The sequence below is a fragment of the Bos indicus x Bos taurus genome, chromosome 8, assembly GCF_003369695.1.
Source record: "Bos indicus x Bos taurus breed Angus x Brahman F1 hybrid chromosome 8, Bos_hybrid_MaternalHap_v2.0, whole genome shotgun sequence".
Lineage (NCBI taxonomy): Eukaryota > Metazoa > Chordata > Mammalia > Artiodactyla > Bovidae > Bos > Bos indicus x Bos taurus.
Genome location: NC_040083.1, coordinates 95,496,092 through 95,519,497, shown reverse-complemented (window position 1 = coordinate 95,519,497; position 23,406 = coordinate 95,496,092). Strand labels below are relative to the sequence as shown.

At 39.3% G+C, this 23,406-nt stretch overlaps 1 protein-coding gene across 1 annotated transcript in view; it reads right to left on the bottom strand.

The window, feature by feature from the left end:
• Positions 1 to 21,133, bottom strand: part of TMEM38B (transmembrane protein 38B) — a 61,278-nt gene extending 40,145 nt beyond the window's left edge. The window contains exons 1-2 of the mRNA XM_027550442.1: positions 20,917 to 21,133; positions 12,218 to 12,374 (exon numbers count right to left, since the gene is read on the bottom strand). Coding sequence (XP_027406243.1) covers positions 12,218 to 12,374; positions 20,917 to 21,028 — 269 coding nt within the window. The 5' untranslated portion in view covers positions 21,029 to 21,133. The remainder of the gene's footprint in view (positions 1 to 12,217; positions 12,375 to 20,916) is intronic.
• Between the last annotated feature and the right edge of the window lie 2,273 nt (positions 21,134 to 23,406).

Here is a 23,406-nt window from a genome sequence, read left to right as displayed (position 1 = left end):
CATTTTAATCTCTCAAATTAAAATCAAATGAAGCAAAGATTAGAAACTTGTTCTCAACATTAAAACTTGGACAAAGAAAACATTAAAACACACTGTGTCTTTAAGCAAGCACCATTTTTTTTTTTGTATTTAAGGGTCTGTGAACACAAAGACAATGTATTTCCCAAATCCAAAACAAAATGCTGTGCAAGTGCAGACTAAAGGACTAGGTAGCTTAGGTCTGAATCCTGGCTCCAGCTACTAGACACCTGTGATTCCTTGGGCAAGTTGTCTCAGATCCCTTATCTACCAAATGAAAATAAAACAGAACTTGCCTCACTGGTTTCCTGTGAGGTTAAATGAGAGCACAAATGTAAAGCACTTAGAAAAGTGTCTGAAACAGTAAATACTACATCAGTGGCTGCTATTGTTGTTGTTTAGTAGTACCCAACAAAACAACTAGAACCAATAAAAAAGGTCATCAGAAAAAGAATGAATATAGATATTAATATAATAGATTATACAGCAATGAGAAGGAATGTACCACAGCTACAAACAAAACACAGATGAATCTAAGTAACATAATGCTGAGTGAAAAAAGCCCTAGAGAACTATATAAAGTATAACACTCCATTTTAAAACAGGGCAAAAAACAGATAGAACTAAAAAGATATACTGTTTAGATATTCATATGTAAGATATACACCTTTTTCTGAAAAAGTAAGATAAACACAGACAAGGTAGAAATTATCTGTATGAAAAGTCCAGGGAGATGGGATGAGAGAAATATGAGTATTTAAGTTATTGGTGCAGTTCAGTTCTTAGATTTAAGTGCACTATAGTGGAGATGTAAATTAGCATAATCATTTGAGAAATGATTTGTCATTATCTAGTAGAGCTTAAAAATCACTTTCCCTATAACTCAATAAATATATTCTTAAGTTATACCAAGAGAAAAATCTCTTGGTATATCATGTGTATCTTGTTCCTAACAACATTGTAATAGGAAAAAAAAAAAAAACTGGAAATAATTCTATGTCAACAAAGAAATGGATGAAATATGACCACAATTCATTCTGATAAGCTATACAGGAGAGAAAATTAGTAAATTATAACCATACACCATAAAGCTGAATCTCAGGAACAAAGGCTGAACAAAAAAAGCAAGTCAATGAAAAATACATATATATGATTCCATTTATAAAACTGTCACGAAATACATTGTTTAGAAATAATATATACCAGAACTACACAGAAAAGTAAAGAAATGACAGGTACAACATTTGAACTGTGGCACTGGAGAAGACTCTTGAGAGATCCTTGGACTGCAAGGAGATCCAACCAGTCCATCCTAAAGGAGATCAGTCGTCCATTCTAAAGGAGATCAGTCCTGGGTGTTCTTGGAAGGAATGATGCTAAAGCTGAAACTCCAGTACTTTGGCCACCTCCTGCAAAGAGTTGACTCATTGGAAAATACTCTGACGCTGGGAGGGATTGGGGGCAGGAAGGGGACAACAGAGGATGAGATGGCTGGATGGCATCACCGACTCAATGGACATGAGTTTGAGTGAACTCCGCGAGTTGGTGATGGACAGGGAGGCCTGGCGTGATGCAGCTCATGGGGTCACAAAGAGTCGGACATGACTGAGCGACTGAACTGAACTGACGGAAGAAAGGCGGTGGGACTGGGCTGAGTGTGGAAGGTCACACAAGGAACATCAAAACTAATGACAAGTGTTCTGGGAAGATAGTGGCAGCAGTAGTCACACAGACTTAGATCTCTTCAAATCCCCACATAAAAACAGACAGGGCAACTAGAGAGCAAAGCCAAAATCCCATCGACAGCACTTGGAACAAAACTATGTGACAAGGTATCCTTTCAAATCCCAAAGGGTAAAGGGGTAGAGGCAAATCACCAGCACCCAAGACCTAACTGCTTGACAGGAAGAAGAAAGTAAGTGGCAACTAATGGACCTAAGAACAAAACAGCTTCAAAATAACTAATGGGTATTCACTAGAAAACACAGCAGGCCAACTTGGAAAACAACAGCTGAAACTGGAAGGATTCCAACATTTCCAATACTAGGTGAGACAGAGTCCATGATAAGAAGGTCCATAGGGGTTCGACCAACGTAGTCCCCATGAACTCTGAAAACTGATCCACCTAGGCTCCCTTCTGGAACAAGTGCCATAATGAGAATCAAAACTGAGCATGGACTTCCCTGGTGGCCCAGTGGTTAAGACTCTGAGCTCCCACTGCAGAGACCTCAGGTTTGACACCGGTCAGGGAAGTTAAACATGTCACGGGCTGTGGTCAAAAAGAAAAAAAAAAAAAAACTGAACAGGACAGAACAACAAAAGCAGGGGAAGGTACAGACCAAACTGGGGAAGAGGAAAAGACTGGTGAAATCTCAGAAAGCAAGTCATCATCTTTTGAATACTATATAACAACAACCGATGCAGGAGCTCTATGAAGTCAGAGAATCTTTCATGAATTTTACTTTATCTTAGAAGTTCAAGAAACTTGATTCCACATAAAAATGACCAACAGAAAATTATCAAGGTCAAACCCTATATAAATTTATTATTATAAGAGAAAAAAAAAATCCCTATAAAGAAAGTACTCAGGTAAATGTGTTCACAAAATAGATCAAAACTGCAACCTATTTCAAAACAAGGTAAAGACATTAAGAAAGCGATACAACACATAAAAGAACAATGCACATCAAAAATACAGAAACTGAGAACTGGAGATAAATACTCACAAAGAGTAAGAAAAAAGATTAAAAAATTATTTCAGTAATGAAGACCAAACTAGAAGGAAAACAAAAGTGCCTTCTAAAAAAAGAGTAGGTAAAAAAGAAAATTTAAAAAAAATTTTAAAGACATAAAAAGGTTCATTGAAGAAAGGCAAAAAAGAGCCAATAGGAGTTCCTGGAGAAATTCAAAGCAAGAGAAGAGTACATATAATAAAAGTTTTCTCAATTTAAAACACACACACACACACACACACACACAGCTACGAAAAACGACAGACCACATACCTAAAAATATTGACCCCAAAATGCCCAACATCTAGTAACATTTAATTTAAATTACTAGACTTTTATGCCAGAAAAAAAACTTTGCAGCATTTAGAAAAGAAGAGCATGTGACTTCTAAGAGAAAGAAAATTAAATGATCAGTTTTTCACAGACTGCTTCATAAACAAGAAAACTGAGTAACATATTTAAAATACTCAGACCTAGAAAGTATGATCCTATATCCAATAAAACTGACTTTCAGGTACAAAAAACAGAAACTTATCAACACATGAGAAGTTGGGGACTAGTATTCCAGATGAATGAATTAAGAAAAAAAACCTTCAGAAAGCCAAAATTACTACAGACACAGACATAAGGACTGATAAAATAACATTAAATATACAGTTTAGCTATAACTCAAAGACTGAAAAAGAATTAAGAAGGGAAGAGTATAGTACGCAAAAACTATTACTATGACAGTGTAGAATAGTACATCTATTTTAAAAATAAGATAATGAAAAGAGTATATGCAAAAAAATTATATTTTCAGTAATCGTATCGGTGGTATTCATATGATTACTCCAAAACTGTTATGTAATACATGAATGATACAGAATAAATGGGCGGTGTTGAAATATCCTAATTCTATCATGTCTTGTGTCCTTAAGGATCAAAATTTTTCATTTCAGTTCAGTTCAGTGGCTCAGTCGTCTCTGACTCTTTGCTACCCCATGGACTGCAGCACACCAGGCCTCCCTGTCCGTCACCAACTCACGGAGTTTACTCAAACTCGGGTCCATTGAGTCGGTGATGCCATCCAACTATCTCATCCTCTGTTGTCCCCTTCTCCTCCCGCCTTCTATCTTTCCTAGCATCAGGGTCTTTTCAAATGAGTCAATTCTTTGCATCAGATGGCCAAAGTTTTGGAGTTTCAACTTTAGCATCAGTCCTTCCAATGAATTTTCAGGACTGATCTCCTTTAGGATGGACTGCCTGGATCTCCTTGCTGTCCAAGGGACTCTCAAGAGTCTTCTCCAACACCACAGTTCAAAAGTATCAATTCTTTGGCACTCAGCTTTCGTTATAGTCCAACTCTCACATCCATACATGACCACTGGAAAAACCATAGCTTGGACTAGACAGACCTTTGTTGACAAAGTAACGTCTCTGCTTTTTAATATGCTGTCTAGGTGCATCATAGCTTTTCTTCCAAGGAGCACGCATCTTTTAATTTCATGGCTGCAGTCACCATCTGCAGTGATTTTGGAGCCCAGAAAAATAGTCTCTTACTGTTTCCACTATTTCCCCTTCTATTTGCCATGAAGTGACGGGACCAAATGCCATGATCGTTTTCTGAATATTGAGCTTTAAGCCAACTTTTCACTCTCCTCTTTCATTTTCACCAAGAGGCTCTTTAGTTCTTTTTCACTTTTTGCCATAAGGGTGGTGTCATCTGCATATCTGAGGTTATTGATATTTCTCCTGGCAATCTTGATTCCAGCTTGCGTTTCCTCCAGCCCAGCGTTTCTCATGATGTACTCTGCATATAAGTTAAATAAGCAGGGTGACAATATACAGCCTTGACGTACTCCTTTCCCTCTTTGGAACCAGTCTGTTGTTCCATGTCTAGTTCTAACTGTTGCTTCCTGACCTGCACACAGACTTCTCAAGAGGCAGGTCAGGTGATCTGGTATTCCCATCTCTTTTAAGAATTTTCCACAATTTGTGGTGACAGAAACAGTCAAAGGCTTTGGCACAGTCAATAAAGCAGAAATAGATGTTTTTCTGAAACTCTCTTGCTTTTTTGATGATTCGGCAGATGTTGGCAATTTGATCTCTGGTTCCTCTGCCTTTTTTAAAACCAGCTTGAACATCTGGAAGTTCACGGTTCAAGTACTGTTGAAGCTTGCTTTGGAGAATTTTGAGCATTGCTTTACTAGGATGTGAGATGAGTGCAACTGTGCAGTAGTTCGAGCATGCTTTGGCATTGCCTTTCTTGGGGACTGGAATGAAAACTGACCTTTTCCAGTCCTGTGGCCACTGCGGAGTTTTCCAAATTTGCTGGCATATTGAGTGCAACACTTTCATAGCATCAGCTTTTAGGATTTGAAATACTTCAACTGGAATTCCATCACCTCCATTAGCTTTGTTCGTAGTGATGCTTCCAAAGGCCCACTTGACTTCACATTCCAGGATGTCTGGATCCTGGTGAGTGATCACACCATCCTGATTATCTGGTTCATGAAGATCTTTTTTGTACAGTTCTTCTGTGTATTCTTGCCACCTCTTCTTAATATCTTCTGCTTCTGTTAGGTCCATACCATTTCTGTCCTTTATCGAGCCCATCTTTGCATGAAATGTTCCCTTGGTATCTCTAATTTTCTTAAAGAGATCTCTAGTCTTTCCCATTCTATTGTTTTCCTCTATTTCTCTGCACTGATCGCTGAAGAAGGCTTTCTTACCTCTCCTTGCTATTCTTTGGAACTCTGCACTCAAATGGGTATATCTTTCCTTTTCTCCTTTGTTTTTTGCTTGTCTTCTTTTCACAGCTATTTGTAAGGCCTCCCTAGACAGCCATTCTGCTTTTTTGCATTTCTTTTCTTGGGGATGGTCTTGATCCCTGTCTCCTATACAATGTCACCAACCTCCGTCCATAGTTCATCAGGCAGTCTATCAGATCTAATCTCTTGAATCTATTTGTCACTTTCATTGTATAATCGTAAGCGATTTGATTTAGGTCATACCTGAATGGTCTATGGTTTTCCCTACTTTCTTCAATTTAAATTTGGCAATAAGGAGTTCATGATCTGAGCCTCAGTCAGCTCCCAGTCTTGTTTTTGTCTGACTGTTCAGAGCTTCTCCATCTTTGACTGTAAAGAATATAATCAGTCTGATTCGGTACTGACCATCTGGTGATGTCCATGTGTAGATCTTCTCTTATGTTGTTGGAAGAGGGTGTTTTCTATGACCAGTACATTCTCTTAGCAAAACTCTATTAGCCTTTGCCCTGCTTCATTCTGTACTCTAAGGCCAAATCTGCCTGTTACTCCAGGTGTTTCTTGACTTCCTACTTCTGCATTCCAGTCCCCTATAATGAAAAGGACATCTTTTTTGTGTGTTAGTTCTAGAAGGTCTCATAGATCTGATAGAACCGTTCAACTTCAGCTTCTTCAGCATTACTGGTCGGGGCATAGACTTGTATTACCATGATACTGAATTCTTAATTCAAAATTCTTAGTGTAGAAGAAAGAAGATACATACGTAACAGAGAAAAGTTACATAAATTCTATGATCCTAAATTTCAGTTAGAAATATCAGTGAACTCGTGAGTTATTTTATCCTTATTTTTCCTAGCTCTGTGCACTGAAAAGACCTAGAATACATAAATAGTTTGGAGAAGGCAATGGCAACCCACTCCAGTACTCTTGCCTGGAATATCCCATGGACAGAGGAGCCTGGTGGGCTGCAGTCCATGGGGTCGCTAAGGGTCGGACACGACTGAGCTACTTCCCTTTCACTTTTCACTTCCATGCATTGGAGAAGGAAATGGCAACCTACTCCAGTGTTCTTGCCTGGAGAATCCCAGGGATGGGGGAGTCTGGTGGGCTGCCGTCTCTGGGGTCGCACAGAGTCGGACACGACTGAAGCGACTTAGCAGCAGCAGCAGCAGTGTTCAGACTGTGACCTTGAAATACCTTTCCTCCTAAAAGGAACCAGAGTTTCCTACAGAAATCAGTTAATTCCAGAAGAACGTACAAGGTGAATCTTGTATTAATTAAGTAGCAAGGAAGCTAATCAAAGTCTTACAAGCCAATCTGAAGAAATTCCCACTAGTCAACAAAGCGTCAATTTGAGCTTTAATAATAAGAAAATCCTAATTTATTGAAACCCATAAAATACGCTTAATCCATGAGCTCATACTTACTTAAAAATTTTTTAAATTACAACAGCAACAACAAAAAAATACTGGTCACTTCTGAAGAACAGCAGGGGACCAATTCATAATCCTGAAAACTGTAAATAAAAGGCAAGAATCAAGTATTTATCCTTCCTTTCCTTTATGAACTATACAACTTGGGTAACCAAATAATGGATGATTAGTGGGAAGTATTTATTTATAATACTACTTCAATTAATATACAGAAGAAAAGACGGACTACTGCCATTTTGAAATTTTCAATTAGTTATCAGATGAAAGTCATTAAAAGAGTACTAACATCAATAAAAAAAGAAAGCTTATCACACATTTTGGTCTCTCGTGGTCTTGTTAATTAAAGGGATCTAGGAGAAGGAAAATTCTGAAAGAGACGGAAATACCAGACCACCTGACCTGCCTCTTGAGAAATTTGTACGCAGGTCAGGAAGCAACAGTTAGAACTGGACATGGAACAACAGACTGGTTCCAAATAGGAAAAGGAGTACGTCAAGGCTGTATATTGTCACCCTGCTTATTTAACTTATATGCAGAGTACATCATGAGAAACGCTGGGCTGGAAGAAGCACAAGCTGGAATCAAGATTGCTGGAAGAAATATCAACAACCTCCGATATGCAGATGACACCACCCCTATGGCAGAAAGTGAAGAGGAACTCAAAAGCCTCTTGATGAAAGTGAAAGTGGAGAGTAAAAAGTTGGCTTAAAGTTCAACATTCAGAAAACGAAGATTATGGCATTTGGTCTCATCACTTCATGGGAAATAGATGGGGAAACAGTGGAAACAGCGTCAGACTTAATTTTTTGGGGTTCCAAAATGAATGCAGATGGTGACTGCAGCCATGAAATTAAAAGACGCTTACTCCTTGGAAGGAAAGTTATGACCAACCTAGATAGCATATTGAAAAGCAGAGACATTACTTTGCCAACAAAGGTCCGGCTAGTCAAGGCTATGGTTTTTCCTGTGGTCATGTATGGATGTGAGAGTTGGACTGTGAAGAAGGCTGAGCGCCGAAGAATTGATGCTTTTGATCTGTGGTGTTGGAGAAGACTCTTGAGAGTCCCTTGGACTGCAAGGAGATCCAACCAGTCCGTTCTGAAGGCGATCAGCCCTGGGATTTCTTTGGAAGGAATGATGCTAAAGCTGAAACTCCAGTACTTTGGCCACCTCATGCGAAGAGTTGACTCATTGGAAAAGACTCTGATGCTGGGAGGAATTGGGGGCAGGAGAAGGGGACGACAGAGGATGAGATGGCTGGATGGCATCACTGACTCGATGGACATGAGTCTGAGTGAGCTCCGGGAGCTCGTGATGGACAGGGAGGCCTGGTGTGCTGCGATTCATGGGGTCGCAAAGAGTCAGACACGACTGAGCAACTGAACTGAACTGAACTGAACATGAATCTGCTCTGGATTCTGGATCAATCTGCCAATTATCAGGAAACACAGAAAATAGAAGAATATAATGATCTGCACCATGAGTATGCAATCAGCAAACTCACTAGTATAGAAAAGTCTACATTTCAAATAGCTCTGGTTCTTCATGAGATAACTATAAGGAAAAACGGAATGGAAGGAAAACTGATAAAATCAAACAGACTTAAAGACACATTAAAATTTTTAATGTGTGTAACTAAATTATAGTGTCTTGGAATGAACATCTGGATGATAAAATTTTGTATGCAAGGAAGTCATAAACATAAAAGTCAGGATAATGGTGTGCTATCATCTATTATTTGGTTACCTAGTTGTATACTTCATATAGGAAAGGAAGGGTATACACTTGATTCTTGCTCTTTGTTTACAGTTTTCAGGATATGAATTGGTCCCCTGCTGTTCTCCAAAAGTTTCCAGTTCTTTTTGTTCCTGTTATTTAAAAAGAAATTTTAAGTTAGTAAGAGCTCATGGATTAAGCATATTTTATGGGTTTCAATAAACTGCAATTTTATTATTAAACCTCAAACTGTCCCTTCATTGACCAGGGGGAATTTCTTCAGATTGGCTCTTGAGACTGATTAGCTTCCTTGCTAGTTAATATAAGATTCATCTTGTACTTTCTTCTGGAAGAAAGAATCCAAATCAAATTCAGGTTAGATCCCTTTATTTAGCAAGACCATAAGAGACCCAAAATGTCTGATAAGCTTTTTTTTTTGCTGACGTTAGCACTCTTAATGACTTTCATCTGATAACTAATTAAGAATTTCAAAATGGAAATAGTCAGTCTTTTCTTCTTTTATTATTTATGGTGGAAAGAGAGTAGTGATTGGAATGTGACACCCAGAAGGAACTTCTGGGACAGATGACAAAGTTCTTTATTTCTTGACTTGGGTCATGGTTTCAAGGATATACCTAGCAATAATTCATTGGGTGATATACTTGGATTTCTGAATTTTTACTTTATAATAAAATATTTTTATAAGACGACAAAGGATGAGATGATTGGATGGCATCACCGACTCAATGGATATGAGTTTGAATGAACTCCAGATGGTCAGGGAGGCCTGGCATGCTGCAGTTCATGGGGTCACAAAGAGTCAGACATGACTGAGCAACTGAACTGAATATTTTTTTAATGTAAATGATGGATATAAAAGTTTTTATTGTGTCATTATTCTTTGTCCTCTGCATATATTATAAATATTCCTTTGCACCTACTCAATATTAACTGAAACTTTTAAATTAAAAAACACATATTGTTTATAATGAAAGTTCTTCTTGGTTAAGATTATGCTAATTTGAAATTGAGACCCTGTCATTTATCAATATATCAAGCATCAATTTCCTCTTATATTAAATGGGAATAATAAAAGATTTCAAGTTAACAACTAAATACTATACTATTAGTTAACTACAAAAAATACATTTATTTTCCATTTCTAACATATCTTAATTTCAGCCAAGAAAGTATATATTTATAGACAAGCAATTTTATTTCATTTAATGAACCACTAATCAAGATCTGTAATTTCTTGCCACTCAATTACAGAACTCCCATGTAACACAAGCAGTCCATTCCTTTAGCAATGTACTTACTGAGACTGGAACAGTAGTACTTGGCACACAATCAACAAAACAAAGTCCCTGCTCTGATAGGCTGCTATTCTAGTGGAGTGAGACAAACCATCATAAAAAGAAATAAACAGACAACACACCAGACAGTAATAAATCTAGGAAGAAAAATAAAGAAGTATGATGAGATAGTCATGGGAGAGGAGGTATGTTTTTTAGAGAAGACCTCTCCAAAAAAAGAAAATACGAGCCTCCTGGGAAAAGAACATCACAGAGAAAAGAGAGCAAGCACAAGGGCACTGAGATAGAGCAATATCTTTGTGTTCAAAAAAATGGCAAAGCCAACATGACTAGAGCAGACTGAGCAAGAATAGACTAGAAAGACATTACAACACAGAGTGGAAAGGAAGATTTTACAGTCTTACAGGGTACGCTAAGAGTTTTGAATTTTCCTCTTAATAAGAAAATACTGATCAGAGAAGTAATATGTTCTAATAAATTATTTTTAAATAATCACTTTTATCTACTATGTCAAAAAGAGTTGGATACGACAGCAACTCAACAGCAGCAAAAATAAAGACAAGACTCAGGGGGGATAATGGAAGAAGCAGCTAGACCACTTAGGAAGCTACTGCAACTGTCCAGGCAATAGTGGTAGTTAGTATACAGGAGTAGAAGTGAAAGTGATGAAAAGTGTCAGAGTCTGGATATCCTACTTTCATATAGTTTCAGCATCGAGACACATTAAAAAAAAAATTCTCCAAAGTGTTAATATCCTCTTAAAACAAAGCTATAGAAATAAAAGTCCTTGAGAAAGTGTTTTAAAACACACAGTAACTGGATGGTTATACTTTAAGAAATAGTTAAGCAAATAAATGAGAGACAGTGGTTGTTAAGTGTCAAGGCTCTATAGGCAAGCTTCCTGGTTTTGATCCTAGCTCAATCACTTACTAAACATGAAAATAACAGCAAAGTTTCTCTATGCCTCAGTTTTCTCATTTTTCAAATGGAAATAATAGGAGCTACTTCATTAGACCCTTGTGATATGACAATGAATATAAAGAATTTTAGCTGACACATGGTAACAGCTCAATATGTATTTGCTATCAAACTTACTGTTCTACTCCAAACAGTTTCTATGGCTACAGGTTCCCACTATTTTTCCCATTGCTACCACTATTTATAATATCCCCTTTTATAATTGGTTACATATTTAAATGGAGAAGGAAATGGCAATCCACTCCGGTATTCTCGCCTAGGAAATCCCATGGACAAAGTCTGAGACTAGCGGGCTACAGTTCATGGGGTTGCAAAGAGTCAGGCATGACTTAGCAACTGAGCACATATTTAAAATTATCACAATAGGGACTTCCCCAGTGGTCCAGTGGTTAAAAATCTGCCTTGCAATACAGGGGAGGTAGTTCTATCCCTGGTCAGGGAACTAAGATCCCACAAGCCATGGAGTAACTGAAGCCCCTGTGTCAAAACTACAGAAGACCAACTGCCACAACTAGGGAATCCATGTGCCACAACAAAAAGACAAGATGCAATGAAGATCTCTCATGCTGCAACTAAGACCCAATTCAGCCAAATAAATAGTTTTTAAAAATTAAAAAAAAAATTATCACAATAAAAATTAACTTCAAATGTTCCTAATGTTACATATTTCATTGATTTGATTTTTAATCAAAAGTTTCTCCTTTAGGTTTAACAAAGCTCTCTGATTGGTATTATACTTTTTTTTAACTTGGAAGATCACTCCTCTTAAAGATAACTGAAGTTGAATTTGCAAGAATCCAAAGCAATTCCTATTAACATTTTTTTCTTCACTTCAAAAAAAAAGTAATGTTAAATTTCATAAGGCTCTGAAAAATCAGAGTATGACAAGAACAATTAACAGAAATATCATAATCACTTGGACTTTTTGTGTAGTTGGTCACACTCTTGATTATTAAGTTGTATAACTATGAGCATAGGTTAGGTTCACAAGATCAACTGTTGGGGGTCCAATATTTGATGTCCTTTCATACTTGAAATGCTTCCACTAAAGACACATAAGAAAATGGTAACAATACCTACCTCTGAGAGAGAATAGGGGAGAAGGGTGATAAAGAGATATACTTTGCATTTAAAACCTCTGGCATAATTTGGGTGCCTTCCCTTGCAAATGTATTAACTTCTAAGAACATAAAATATTTTTTAAAGAAAAAAATACCATTTACTAACAATTTACAGAACAATTTTTTAAATAGTTCACCACAATGACAGCTTACCAGATTGAAGATGCCAGTAATATATTAGTGTTGTTTGCAAGAAACCTAAGTGGAGGCTCTGCAAGCAGTACACAGGATAAAATTCCTCCACCAAAGCAGTGGAGCATAGCAGTAAACCAGCTTGACAGAGGATTCTTCCATGCCAGCGCTGCTGCTCCTGAAATGATAAAGTAAATGTTTGAGATACTGTACACTAAACAAGTCCTGAGGTACCAGTGGCACTAAAGAAACACACTTCTTAATTTCATAATTTTCTAGAACTTACTATTACTCATAAGTATGACAATCATGATCATCATAAACTGTATCTCCTGTTCTTTAAATCAACACTGGAAACTTTTGTTAAGACATGGGTGATGTGGGGCATCTTTAAAATACCCTCTTTAGGATCTTATTGGACTTACCTGGTGGCTCAGATGGTAAAGTGACTGCCTACAATGAGGGACACCCAGGTTCAATCCCTGGGTCAGGAAGATCTCCTGGAGAAGGCAATGGCAACCCACTCCAGTATTCTTTCCTGGAAAATCCCATGGACAGAGGAGCCTGGTAGGCTGCAGTCCATGGGGTCGCAAATAGTCGGACATGACTGAGCGACTTCACTTCAGGATCTTACTGCCAGTTTCCTAGTAGTACATTATTATACAGACAATCTCCCCATCTACTGTCTCCTTTCATTTCCAAACCTACTGTAAGTACGTCAGTTAATATGTCCAAGTGAAATATTAAGAAAAATTTATAATCTTAAGTACTTTAGAAAATAAAGCTGGAAGACTAAAGTTTCAATATGACAGACTTGAAACAGAATGACAAAATAAACTCAGAGGTGAAAGGCTGATGAGAAATAGGTATTTACGTCATCTCAAATGTCTCCTAACAGATTATTTATTACAGAGAGAAATAGTAACTTTAGACTGGGCAAACCTTGCAGACATCACTATAAACAGACAATTTCAAGTGATCTCTGATACTATGCACTAAGGACACATCATTGCTACTGTAGTATTTCTACTATACCAAAAATGTGTAACCTCAACTAGTTTATTATACAAACTCAAATTGAGGGCTATTCTAAAAAAAAAAAAAAAAAACTAACAAACACTTGGCCTATATTTTAACAACATAAAGGTCAAAGAACACACACACAAAAAAGGCTGATTAAATGTTTCAGATTAAATGACATTAAAGAGACAACCAAATGCAATGCAATTCATTTCCCTAGATCATATTTCAGAATGAGAAAGAACATTTATAAAAGAACTTTATGGACAACAAATTGATAAAATTTAAACATGGACTGTGGCTTTAATAATAGTATTGTATCACTGTTAAACTTCCTGATTTTGATAACTGTATTGTGACTCTTAAAATCAACACACTTAAGCAGTCAAAAGTAACTGGGCAAAATGCCTCCAATTCACACTGAAGTGGTTCTGCAAAAATACTCTACAGAGATAAAAACATTCAGAGAAATGGTAAGGTACAAACTTTTAGTCATACGTGAATAAGTTTTGGGATCTAATGTACAGCATAATGACTGTAGTTAATAATACTATATAATACTATATTATATCCTTGAAATTTGCTAAAAGAGTAGATTTTAAGTGTTGTCACCACACACACACACACACACAAACACTCAAAAGGTAACTATGTGAGATGATAAACGTGTTAATCACTTCACTGTGGTACTTCACAATGTGCTGCTGCTGCTGCTGCTGCTAAGTCACATCAGTCGTGTCCGACTCTGTGTGACCCCATAGACGGCAGCCCACCAGGCTCCCCCGTCCCTGGGATTCTCCAGGCAAGAACACTGGAGTGGGTTGCCATTTCCTTCTCCAATGCATGAAAGTGAAAAGTGAAGTTGCTCAGTCGTGCCCGACTCTTAGCGACCCCATGGACTGCAGCCTACTAGGCTCCTCTGTCCATGGGATTTTCCAGGCAAGAATACTGGAGTGGGTTGCCATTGCCTTCTCCACACAATGTACTATGTATATCAAATCATCACATTGTACACTTTAAATATATATAATTTTGTCAATTATAGGTCAATAAAGCTGGGGGGAAAATTAAATAAATGGGGCTAAATGTCAGTTGGTGATTCTGGGTAAAGTCATGGGAGTTCCTTGACCTAGTCCAGCAAACTTCTATAAGCAAAATTATTACAGGAAACAGTACAAAAAAATTTTTTTACCTGGCCAGAAAAATAGAAGCAAATTATAAAAATGAAAATAGAAATTAAATAGATGCTAGAGGCAGGCAAGCAATAAAGCCAACCCAAAGCTTTTCTTGGAAAAGACAAATAAAACAGAATATTGTTCAGTAAGTCTGAAAAATGGGTGTGGAGAGGGGAAGGAATGAAAATAATGTATAATATTAGAAGCAAAAAATGGAAATAATTTGAGATTTTATTATAAGAAAACATGTAATCTAATAAAGGTGAACATATAGTTGAAATGGAAATTGAAATGGACAATTTTCCTAAAAAACTATATATTGCAAAATCCCCTTAAGGATAGGTAGAAACTTGAACACACAAATAACTATGAAAAAAAATTACAGGGTAGTCCAAGATCTATCCTAGGAAAGGTGTTAGACCCAGATAAACTAATGGACAAATACCAAATAATTTCTTATTACTCATTTTTATATTATATAACCATTATAGAGTTTAGAAAAACTTAAACTATTCTGTGAAACAACATAACTCCAACATAAAAAAACTGTAAAGAAAAATAAAGAAGAGAGACTGAGAGAGGAAGGAGGATGGGAGTCAGGAAAAAGGGAGGAGGGAAAAGCAGGAGGGAAGAAAAAAAAGAAGACAACACTGTAAGTCACACTATAATTTTAACTTATACAGTACACAAATATATCCATAACAAATTAAAATTAGTAGTTTTTCAAAAGGATCACAAATCATAACCAGGTAGATTTTTATCCAAAGAATTTAAGGAAGGTTTAACACAAATTCATTAAAATCATTCACTATACTAACAAATTAATATGATCACTCCTTTAGACAGACATTAAAAAATCACTTGATGAAAATTTTAACATTCATTTTTTTTTAATCTAGTAATCTAAGAACAGGGGGGAAAAAAGCCATGAAGAAAAAGATTTATAAGTTTGACACCATCAAAATTTAAAACTTCTGAACCTCCTGGTGGTCCAGTGGTTAAGACTCTACCCGCCAATGCACGGGACATGGGTTCAATCCCTGGTCGACAAAGATTCTACATGTCACAGGGCAACTAAGCCTGTGCGCCACAACTACTGAGCCGATGAGACCCAGAGCCCATACTCTGCAAAAAGCACCACCTCAATGAGAAGCTCGTGCACCACACCTAGATAGCCCCCACTCACTGCAACGACAGAAAACCCACACCCATCAAGGAAGACCCAGCACAGTCATAAATAAATAAAAACAACTTGTTAAAAATTTTTTTTAACCTCTATATAACAAAACACTAGGATAAAATATTTTTTAACCAATAAGGCAAATTCCAGAGTCCCCACAGAGCCTGAGAGAGAACTGGGAGTGTCTCCTGTGGAGGTACAAGTCAGCAGTGGAGTGCCGCAGGGGCAGGGGCTCTGAGTGCAACAGACCTGGGTAGGCATAAGCCCTCTTGGAGGAGGTCGCCATTACCACCACCATAGAGCCGCCGGAACTTACACAGGACTGGGAAATAAACTCTTGGTGGACACAGACAAAACCTGGTGTGCACCAGGACCCAGGAGAAAGGATCAGTGGCCCCACCAGAGACCGACCCAGATTTGCCTATAAGTGTCCAGGAGTCTCCGGCAGAGGCGTGGGTTGGTGGTGGCCTGCTGCAGGGCTGAGGGCACTAAGTGTAGTAGTGCATGCACGGGATCTTTTGAAAGAGGTCACCATTATCTTCATTACCCCCACCATAATTACAGTTCAGTTCAGTTCACTCAGTCGTGTCCAACTCTTTGTGACCCCATGAATCGCAGCACACCAGGCCTCCCTGTCCATCACCAACTCCCAGAGTTTACTTAAACTCATGTCCATTGAGTCGGTGATGCCATCCAGCCATCTCATCCTCTGTCGTCCCCTTCTCCTCCTGCCCCCATTCCCTCCCAAAATCAGGGTCTTTTCCAATGAGTCAACTCTTCGCATGAGGTGGCCAAAGTACTGGAGTTTCAGCTTCAACATCAGTCCTTCCAATGAACACCCAGGACTGATCTCCTTTAGAATAGACTGGTTGGATAGACTGCAAGATCTCCTTGCAGTCCAAGGGACCCTCAAGAGTCTTCTCCAACACCACAGATCAAAAGTATCAATTCTTCGGTGCTCAGCTTTCTCACATCCATACATGACCACTGGAAAAACCATAGCCTTGACTAGATGGACCTTTGTTGGCAAAGTAATGCCTCTGCTTTTCAATATGCTATCTAGGTTGGTCATAACTTTCCTTCCAAGGAGTAAGCGTCTTTTAATTTCATGGCTGCAGTCACCATCTGCAGTGATTCTGGAGCCCAGAAAAATAAAGTCTGACACTGTTTCTACTGTTTCCCCATCTATTTCCCATGAAGTGATGTGACCAGATGCCATGATCTTCGTTTTCTGAATGTTGAGCTTTAAGCCAACTTTTTCACTCTCCACTTTCACTTTCATCAAGAGGCTTTTTAGTTCCTCTTCACTTTTTGCCATAAGGGTGGTGTCATCTGCATATCGGAGGTTATTGACATTTCTCCCGGCAATCTTGATTCCAGCTTGTGCTTCCTCCAGCCCAGCGTTTCTCATGATGTACTCTGCATATAAGTTAAATAAGCAGGGTGACAATATATAGCCTTGATGTACTCCCTTCCCTATTTGGAACCAGTCTGTTGTTCCATGTCCTATTTTAACTGTTGCTTCCTGACCTGCACACAGGTTTCCCAAGAAGCAGGTCAGGTGGTCTGGTATTCCCATCTCTTTCAGAATTTCCCACAGTTTATTGGGATCCACACAGTCAAAGGCTTTGGCATAGTCAATAAAGCAGAAATAGATGTTTTTCTGGAACTCTCTTGCTTTTTCCATGATCCAGTGGATGCTGGCAACTTGATCTCTGGTTCCTCTGTCTTTTCTAAAACCAGCTTGAACATCTGGAAGTTCACAGTTCACGTAATGCTGAAGCCTGGCTTGGAGAATTTTGAGCATTACTTTACTAGCATGTGAGATGAATGCAATTGTGTGGTAGTTTGAGCATTCTTTGGCATTACCTTTCTTTGGGATTGGAATGAAAATGGACTTTTTCCAGTTCTGTGGCCACTGCTGAGTTTTCCAAATTTGCTGACATATTGAGTGCAGCACTTTCACAGCATCATCGTTTTCCAGGGGATCTTCACAACCCAGGGAGTGAACCCAGGTCTCCTTCATTGCAGGCAGATTCTTTACCAGCTGAGTCACCAGGGAAACCCAATAAGATACCCAGGAAAACATAAAAAATAAATGAAAAAAAAAAAAAACCCTATACTATTAGTCAAAACTAAAGGGGTAATACCAACCTTCTCCAAAAGGACTTATGGCAGCATGCTGCACCTCCCAGGACTGCTGCTGCCAGTGCCTCTGACTTCACAGTAGGCCGCTGTCAACCCAAGCCTCTGCCAGACACTCCCAAATACTTACAGCAGAAGATGAGTGCACGTCCTTCTACATTGCCCTCATGCTAACCAAAATGATCACGTGGATCACAGTTTTGTGTAACTCAATGAAACTGACAAGGGAATATTTCATGCAAAGATGGAAACACTAAAGGACAGAAACAGTATGGACCTAACAGAAGCAAAAGAAAGATATTAAGAAAAGGTGGCAAGAATACACAGAAGAACTGTACAGTAAAGGTCTTAATGACCCAGATAACCACAATGGTGTGATCACTCACCTAGAGCCAGACATCCTGGAGTGTGAAGTCAAGTGGGCCTCAAGAAGCATTACTAAGACAAAGCTAGTGGAGGTGATGGAATTCCAGGTGAGCTATTTCTAATCCTAAAAGATAATGTTGTTAAAGTGCTGTACTCAATTCATCAGCAAATTTGGAAAACTCAGCAGAGGCCACAGGACTGGAAAAGGTCAGTTTTTATTCCAATCCCAAAGAAAGACAATGCCAAAGAATGTTCAAACTACGACACAATTGCACTCATCTCACACGCTAGTGTGAATTCTATACTTTTTATATGTTCACAAGTACTAGTACTAGAATATAACATTTTTACACCCAGTGGAGTACTGTATCAGTGTCCAGTTAGTCCAGTGGTCCTTAAAGATTTTGGTCTCAGGACTCCTCTGCACTAAGTCGCTTCAGTTGTGTTCGACAGTTGTGTCCGACTCTGTGTGATCCCATGGACTGCAGCCCACCAGGCTCCTCCGTCCATGGGATTTTCCAGGCAAGAGCACTGGAGCAGGGTGCCATTGCCTTCTCTGCAGAACTCCTCTACAGCCCCCCAAAATAGTGAGTAGATGAATGGTTGCCAGGGGTTTGGGGAGGGCTGACTATAAAGGGGTAGGAAAGAATATGGGATGGATGATGAAACTGTTCTATATCTTGACTGTGATGGTAGGTACATGACTGTATGTTTGTCCAAAATAACAGAATTTTATATTTAAAGGAGTGAATATACGTAAATTAAACTTTCCAAAAGTCTGACTCAAAAAAAAAAAAATTCTTGAAGATCCCAAAGAGCTTCTGTTTATTTGAGCTATCAATATCTAGCATATTAGAAATTATAAATGAGAAAAATCAGGGATTCCCTGGTTGCTCAGTGGTGAAGAATTTGGTTGCCAATCCAGGAAACACAGGTTGATCCCTGATCAGGGAAGATCCCACATGCTGCAGAGCATCTAAGCCCATTTGCTACAACTATTGAAACTGTGCTCTAGAGCCTGGGAGCCACAACTACTGAGGCCCTTGTGCGCTACATACAGCCTGTGCTCTGCAACAAGAACAGAGAAACCCATAAGCTCATGCAGCAACAAAGATCAAGCACACCCAAAAATAAATAAATAAAACTATCAAAAAAATTGTAAATGAGAAAATCTTTAGTTTTTTATGTATTCATTTTTTAAATAATAAATGCAGTGGATGTTAACAAATAATGTATTCTTCATGAAAAATAACTATTTTCCAAAGCAAAAAATATATAAGTGAGAAAAGTCACATTTTTTGAGTCAATCTCTTTAATGTCTGCCTTCAAATAGGAAACAGCTGGATACCTGCTTCTGCATTCAACCTGTTACAGTATGACAGGTCATTTGGCCTCCGGAAAACTCCACTGTACACTTGTAAGAAAATGAGTGTGAAAAGACAACACATGCATATTATTACAAAAATAATTTTCAGCTGGAAATGTCAGGAACCCCAGGGCTCCTGGACCATACTTGGAGAACCTCTGATCTAACCTATACAAGAAAATATCAAGTATTAAATATGGTAAAGTGATAAAATATATTTATTTTCAAATCAAGTAAAGTGTCTCTTATGATTATCCATTCCAATTTAATACACTAATATTCCCTTCATCCAGGTCAAAACTTCTCTACCAAACAATGATTTAGACTGAGCTACCAATCTCAATTTAAATTAAAAACATTTCAGAGGTCCATGAGTTTAAAAAAAAAAAACCACCAGAGACTTCCCTAGTGGTCCAGTGGTTAGGACTCCAGGCTTCAAAATGCAGGGGGTGCGGGTTCCATCCCTGGTTGGGGAACTAATATCCCACATGCCATCCTGGTTCAGCCAAAAATTTAAAAATTAATTTTAAAATGTTTTAAAAAGAAAAATCATACCATAAGAGGCACAGCATCATCCTCGAGCCTTCACTCACTGACTGTAGGACAAGGCACATCAAAGGCAGCATGAACATGGAGAGAGTAAGGCAAAGAAAACACCTGACCTCAGGTAAAAAGAAGAGAGCACAAAACGAAAAGGCAGGCAGAACAACTGCAAAAGTCAAGCAATACAGGAGCAAACATATCCTGAAGGAAAAACACAAGAAAAAATAAACACTGCTCCCTGTATGCACACTTAAAGGAACTCAAAACTCTGTTTTAAGAACACATCCCCATTCTACTGGCAGTGAAACTACACCAAACGGCTCTTCTTGTGCAATGTCACTCATATGACCCCCAATGGGAATCCACTCTCCTCTCAGCAATCTGTGTCTAACATGCTAAGCAAGGTGGGAGACCTGTGCGTTACGGGGAATGTAGAGGGTGCCTACTTGAGGCTTTTTCAGTGTTTACACAACTTTCACAACCGGAGAGCAGTCCAGAACCAGTTACCAGTCCAAGCGACGAAGTCAGACCTGCTGTCTGCTCGGTTCCCAGGTCCTTTTAAAATATTTCCCAAGGAAGAGGGGGCACCGCCAGGAGACGGCGCCATCCCAGGGCGAACAAGGGCAGTCCTGAACTGCCAAAAGTGGCTGCGGCCGCCCTGTCACCTGTCCTGGCAGTCCCTCCCGCGGCAGTGGGACGGCCCCGCACTCTCCCCCGTAACTCCTTTGGCGGGGTCCGGGGCCACCTTCCTCAGCGGCCTCAGTTGCCCCTTCTATACGGCGGTCGGACGGGCCCCCTCTCCCCTGCGCCCCTCTAGCTTGACTACAGGACTCCCGGCGCGAGGCAGCTCGGCCGCTCACCCAGCTCAGGCCATCCCCGCGGTGAGTGGTCCCTGAGGGGGCGATCCTCGGCGCCCAACACTCACCCGGCTGATGCTTCAACGCCATCACCGACACCAGGTAGTGGGCGATATCAAAAAAGGGGAACATGGAAGTGCGAGAAAAGGCAAGAGTCAGCTCATTCCACGGAGACTCCATCGTGACTACCGACCGCCGCAGCCGAAGCAGCCGCGGAGACGGGTTCCCGGCGTGCGCGGCGAGGGGTTGGGGGAGGAGACGGCCGCGGCCGCGCGCTCCTCGACGCGCCTCCGGGAGCCCTGCGCGTGCGCCCTGGCTAGAGAGGCTGGCGCGCGGAGGGGCGGGGCCGCGTGTCTCGGGAGCCTCGGGCGCGCGGGCGGTTGGCGGGTGAGCGGGATGAGCCGGCTGCCCCCGCCACAGCCGAACCTTGTTCTCCTAATAAGGGTCCAGCATCTTCTCGGTGCAGGGGGTTGTACCAGATCTGGAGAATGGGCAGATGAATGCAACATAAGTAATGAATAAAAAATGTTTTATTTCTGTTAACATTTAATTCGTTTGTTATTTTTAAAACGAATAAAGAACTATTTAAAATGTGTCTTAGTTATTTCTAATATGCTAAATATTGATAAATGAAACCCACAAAAAGTCTCAGGACTCTGGGATCCTTTACAATTTTTTTTTAAGGCAGTTTTTTTAAAGGTTTAATTTACATACATTTTATTCAGCCTTTTTAGTATAACGTTCTATAATTTTGGATAAACGCAGTCCACAAGAGGAGACGCTCAGAGTTGTGCGTGCTAAGTCACTTCAGTCGTATCCGACTCTATGTGACCCCATTAACCGGAGCCCACCAGGCTTCTCTGGCCATGGGATTCTTCAGGCAAGAATACAGGCGTGGGTCACCAGCCCTCCTCCAGGGGATCTTCCCCACCCAGGGGTCACACCCCTTCTCTTATGCCTCCTGCACTGGCAGACTGGTTCTTTACTACTAATCTTACCAGATGACCTTGCACCAAACAGGAAAAAAAGCAACTTGTGATTATTTACATTTTGATGTTTCAGTATGTTCTTTCCACAATTTTTATACATTTCTTTATCTTTGGAATTTTAGTATTGTGAATTTAGGGGCAGAACTTTGATGTTATTTCCCAAAAATTTAGTTTTAATGTCTTAAACCCCACAAAGTATGTGTTTTTTCCTTGGACTTAAAATACAACAATATCTCTAAATCATATGTCTGTGCCAACATCACTCTGAGGCATAATTAAATTCATTACTAACACCAATAGGCCAAGAGTGAAAAGCCCTAGAGTTGTTTTTTTTTTTTTTTAAAGAAATATCAAACATTTTGCTTACCCTAAACATATTAATTCCAACAGAAAAGAACAGATCATTTCAGACTCTACAAGTAATCTGAAACTTGTTTCATTTCAAAATCAAAAATATGTTAGATGCCTCCCACCTGCCTAGAACCTAAAGAATTTTTTTTAATCTAAGAGAAACGAAATCAATCATAACCTCATAAAAAGACACCTTCTATCTACATTTTAACTGTGCTCACCGTATGTGCTTCTGGTCAGTGCTTTCAGTTGTTCTGTCTAATGAAATGAGCCGAACAGAATGAAGCAGGCAATGAAAAGAGGGGAGACTTTTAATTGGTAACAGGGAAAGGCAAGATTTAGGGAAATTATTCATGAAAATTAAAACCTGCCCTGATGTTTAGAAGCAGTTTACAAAGTTACATAATTATTGCAGATAAAAGAAATCCAAATTATAAAAGTATTGGTTATATAATAGAATGCAAAACTGGCCTAACCATATGAAATCTGGAAAAGAGTTTTGACTAAACATATTCGAAGCATTTTTAGTACAAAAACATGTGAAACTAATTGTCATACACCAAGTCTTTCAACAGCAATGCTCTTGATATTTTGGACTGAATAATTTGTAGTCCTGTGGGATGTCTTATGGAATGTTTAATAGCATCCCTGTCCTCTACCCACTATTAATAAATGCCAGTAGCACACACATACACACACACACACACACACACACTGTGACAACCAAAAATGTCTCCAGAATTGCCAAATGTCCCTGAGGCAAGGGGTGGAGGAAGAGCAAAAAATCCCTAGTTCAGAATTACTTTATAAAAAAATAAATTTTGGACAGCATGTTCCATAATGCATATACAAACATTATCAATATGCATCTAATATTAATCATCAAGTTAATTCTGCATAATTTGATCATTTATCCCCTGGATCAAGTTGAAAACATCTCAAAACCCAGCACCACAAAGGTATATGTGTGTGTATGTGTGTGTGTGTGTCACTCGATCACTTGTATCCAACTCTTTGGGACCCTATGGCCTGCAACCCCCCAGGCTTCTTGCTGCTACTGCTAAGTCACTTCAGTCGTGTCCGACTCTGTGCGACCCCGTAGACAGCAGCCCACCAGGCTCCCCCATCCCTGGGATTCTCCAGGCAAGAACACTGGAGTGGGTTGCCATTTCCTTCTCCAGGAGATGTTCCTGACCCAGGGATTGAACCGGGGTCTCC